The 4,508-nt window shown below is 40.4% G+C and overlaps 1 protein-coding gene across 4 annotated transcripts in view; it reads right to left on the reverse strand.

Moving 5' to 3' along the window:
• Positions 1 to 435: 435 nt before the first annotated feature.
• LOC144225647 (zinc finger X-chromosomal protein) overlaps positions 436 to 4,508 on the reverse strand; it is a 22,579-nt gene continuing 18,506 nt past the window's right edge. For 2 of the 4 annotated variants that reach the window (XM_077756896.1, XM_077756894.1), the window contains 4 exons: positions 3,687 to 3,839; positions 3,057 to 3,197; positions 1,780 to 2,211; positions 436 to 1,216 (listed from right to left, as the gene is read on the reverse strand). In XM_077756896.1, the coding sequence (XP_077613022.1) occupies positions 465 to 1,216; positions 1,780 to 2,211; positions 3,057 to 3,197; positions 3,687 to 3,839 (1,478 nt within the window). In that variant the 3' untranslated portion in view covers positions 436 to 464. Of the gene's footprint in view, positions 1,545 to 1,779; positions 2,212 to 3,056; positions 3,198 to 3,686; positions 3,840 to 4,508 lie in introns of all 4 variants that reach the window. The other 2 variants (XM_077756893.1, XM_077756895.1) reach the window with 2 other exon arrangements.

A 4,508-nucleotide genomic window follows, 5' to 3' on the forward strand; every position in this document is an offset into this window, starting at 1 on the left:
AAGTCACTTTCATTTAATAATTAGAACCAAAGTAAAATCTGTTTCTATTAGTAGATGTTTGTATTTAATGTAAAAACTTTATGGGGAAAAACAAGTCAGAATAATTACTTTTTGACCTTCCAATTCTGTTTTTCTAATCTTTAAGTGGTCTTAGAAGAGTACCATCAATGTGAATAAATATTTAAATGAATAATAAAACTTCCAAGATTGAAAAAGTTAAGTGTAGCATCAGAAATTTGTTTTTAAAAGCAACTTAACTGTTGCTACTTTTTGCCATGAACAAACTGAATAGAATCCAGAACACTATTTAGTAAAATGTAAAGAAAAGTTGTGTAGTAGTAATAATTCTATTTATACACAGCATAAACTAATGTACAGTATTGCATGTGAATGAGACTGCCTGGCTTTAAAATGAGATTTCTGCTTTAGGGCCAACATCTCCACAAATGTCTGTAGCAGGACTATCAGGGCAGGCCAACTTCCTTATGATGTCGCATTATGTGCTGGTTCTTTTCCGAAGGTCGTCGGAAGCCCTTCTTGCAGTACTCACAACGGTGAGGATAGTCTTTCGTATGAATGGAGATAACGTGCCGTTTAAAGCCTGAGGCGTCTGTAGTGCTATACTCACAGTACTCACACTGGTACACTTTCCTGCCACTGTGTGTCTTCATATGCTTTTTAAGCTCATTCTGTTGCCTAAATCCCTTTCTACATCTCTTACACCGAAATGGAAGATCTTTTGTGTGAACTGAGAGAATATGGCGACTCAGAACAAACGGATCTGCAATCTTAAAGTCACAATGTCTACACTGGTGCATTTTTTTACCCTTGTGGGCAGCCACGTGTTTCTTGAGTTCAGAAGGCCTGTGAAAGCCTTTATCACACATGTCACACTTATGGGGGTAGTCCTTCGTGTGGACTGAAATTATGTGTCGTTTCAAGTCGCTCGAGTTTGAACTCTTGTGGTCGCAGTGCAAACACTGGTGTGTTTTGCTCTCCTGGTGGATAAGAGCATGTTGCTGCACCTCTTTGGTATCTGAGAAAGTCAGAAGACAGATGTCACACTTGAATGGCATCTCTTTACTATGCTTAGTTTTTACATGTGTTTTCAAGTTAGAAGAATCTGCGGACTTATATTCGCAGTACTGGCACTGGTATGGCTTCTCCCCAGTATGGATTCGCATGTGCTTTTTGAGCTCTGACGGGTGACGGAAACCTTTACCGCACTCCACACAAATATGAGGAAAGTTCTTGCTGTGGACCGCCAAAAGGTGGCGATTCAACAACCCTTGTTCAGCTGTCTCGTAGTCACAGAATTTACACTTGTGCATTTTGTTGCCTCCTTTTTCCTTATGCACCATTTTATGAGTAAACAAAGCCCCAGCATGAGAGAAATGCTTCCCACACTCATCACATTCGATGGCCTTCTCAGCCTTGCTGGTCAACTTGTGGCTCTCCAGGTGGTTGTGTAAACTTATCTTCTTGTTGGTAGTGTAATCACAGTCAGTACAGCGGTACTTCTTCTTGGTAAGGTGTTCGGGATGGTTTTTCATATGCCTTTTCAAAAAACCTCTCGACTTAAATTTNCCTCTTTGGTATCTGAGAAAGTCAGAAGACAGATGTCACACTTGAATGGCATCTCTTTACTATGCTTAGTTTTTACGTGTGTTTTCAAGTTCGAAGAGTCTGCAGACCTATACTCGCAGTACTGGCACTGGTACGGCTTCTCCCCAGTATGGATTCGCATGTGCTTTTTGAGCTCTGATGGGTGACGGAAACCTTTACCGCACTCCACACAAATATGAGGAAAGTTCTTGCTGTGGACCGCCAAAAGGTGGCGATTCAACAACCCTTGTTCAGCTGTCTCGTATTCACAGAATTTACACTTGTGCATTTTGTTGGCTCCTTTTTCCTTATGCACCATTTTATGAGTAAACAAAGCCCCAGCATGAGAGAAATGCTTCCCACACTCATCGCATTCGATGGCCTTCTCGGCCTTGCTGGTCAGCTTGTGGCTCTCCAGGTGGTTGTGTAAACTTATCTTCTTGTTGGTAGTGTAATCACAGTCAGTACAGCGGTACTTCTTCTTAGTAAGGTGTTCGGGATGGTTTTTCATGTGCCTTTTCAAAAAACCTCTCGACTTAAATTTCTTCCCACAAATCATGCAGGGATAGACAGTCAAGGGATGTCCATCAGGGCCAATAATTATTGCTAAGGAAGGAAAAAAAAAGGAACATGAGTGATCAAACCAAGTTCTGTTTTGGTTTCTTCAAGCATTTAAAGTGTGCGTTCTGAACATTATGCAGCAAGTGTTCCTACATTAAGCTATCTGCTACTTAACATTCCTTCTGCCAGTTTTCAATGTAAGAGATAGGGCAACCTCATCATAAAGAGAACCCTGGTCTGAAAACTTCATTCAGGCTGACTAGGGCAACCTCAGCCCCTCCAGTTTGAAAAAAATCAGTCAATAAATCTGTAACTCCTACCAACTAATGACTGAAGCTCTATCAATCAGAAGAAAATTATTCATAAAAATAAAGTTTCGTAATCACAGCTCCTGCTTTGGGGTTTCCAAAAAACCTAATTTGGTATCAACTTAGTGTAGAACTTAAACCCACCTATGAGAATTCTCCTATGCAAACTGCCATACACGAATAGACAGGAATAGGTCATGTGAACTCAAGTACTCTCCTCCTGCTCTGTAAAGTACGCCCGCTTCATGCTAACAGAATCAGATTCTTTGTATTCCTTCCGTTTTTAAAACAGTTAATGCCTGCAACCTATCTGAGGGATTTCTTCTCATTTCCACATAAAAATCACCCACGGTGTGAATTTCTCTCCCATTCGTGTTCGATCTTTTCCTTATTTCTTTTTATCCCAGGAAATCATTCATGAATATCACTGAATTCTTAAAATGATATTTTCAAATTCAGTACAAAGAAGCTACATGTGGTCTAGCAGCTAAAATGCCATCACAACACCTCCGTGGATACACGCTAGAGTTTCCTCTGAGAGCTCGCAAAGCACGCTGCGCTGTGGAACTCATGTGCCCTCACCTGTTTGGTACTGCCTGGAATCAGGTCTTCTCCTTTTCTTTGGTTTTTGTTTAGCCAGTCTGCCGAGCCCAGCAGACTCATCTATGTGCAAGAGGGCACCTGCAGTGCCATTCCGGTTTTCAATGCCATCAGAATTATTACCTAACAATGTGCATTAAAAAACAAAATTATACAGTATTCTTTATAAAGAATTAGGGATTCTTTATTAACTACAACAAAAGCCATGATACTCATGAATGACAAATTTCCTATTTAGGTACTGGGCTTTAAGGGCATATTTATATATAAGAAAAAAGGAAAAGCCTAGCTTCCAACTGTTGTAGCATCTTGCACCATGAACTCCCTCAATGACCTTCAAAATTGTGAACTTATGATCCAGATATACTCAAGATAAAAACTTCACCTTGAAAGCTTATTTTTTTCTAACAAAATAAAGGCATAAAGGAAATTCATATTAAAAATAATTAATTAGGTCAAAAGCATATCAAAGATCTGCAGATTAAATCACTGTTCTCTATGTCCTTAAATCACTGTGGTATTTCCTATTTCTGAAACACAGAAACCATTTGTTACAATAAATTCATGTTTAAGAACCATGCAATCTTTTAAATTACTATGTATGTGACTCACCATAAGCTGCTGCCCATGCTATTGGCATGAAGGTTTTGATTTCGTTGTCATCCATTTGCTGTTCATGCACAGCAGCTGCTGCTGCTGCTACAGCAGCATCCTCCTCTCCTACTATCACTTCCATATAAACTTCATCAGCAATTTCAGCAACATCTAATCAGAAAATTAGAGCTCTTTAATGACCAGGTTTACAGATACCAGATGATATTTTGGTTTGGGGAGACCTGGGTGTGTTGATCAAATAAGCGTCTTACTCTTGATTTTAGCTCAGGTTCACGGGTTCAGGCCCCACGTCAGGCTGGGCGCTGACAGTGCACAACCTGCTTGGCATTCTATCTCCCTCACTCTGCCCCTTCCCCATCTCAAAATAAAATAAACATTAAAAAACTTCAGTGTGAATTCACACAAACAGAAATGAGGTTCAGATGGTACATACCAACAACATTACTTCACACAGTAAACATTCTGTATTTGCTGAATGAACCATTCCTTTCTTGGCTTTCACCATAGTTGGTTTTAAGTGACATCCTAAGCAAACACTAACAGTCACTGATGTTCTTCTTTGGCACACAGCAGAGCAATAGCTCTACTAGTATGTTTATTTTCTTCAAATACTGGTTATACTTTTAAAAAATTAAAAGTATACAGACACATTGGGGCGCCTGGGTGGCTTAGTCGGTTAAGCGTCTGACTTTCGCTTAGGTCATGATCTCACGGTTCGTGGGTTCAAGCCCCGCATCGGGCTCTGTGCTGACTGCCAGCTCAGAGCCTGGAGCCAATTTCAGAGTCTGTATCTCCCCCTCTCTCTCTGACCCTCCCCTG

This window comes from Crocuta crocuta, unplaced genomic scaffold (assembly GCF_008692635.1).
Source record: "Crocuta crocuta isolate KB4526 unplaced genomic scaffold, BGI_CrCroc_1.0 scaffold1228, whole genome shotgun sequence".
In the NCBI taxonomy this organism is placed as follows: Eukaryota; Metazoa; Chordata; class Mammalia; order Carnivora; family Hyaenidae; genus Crocuta; species Crocuta crocuta.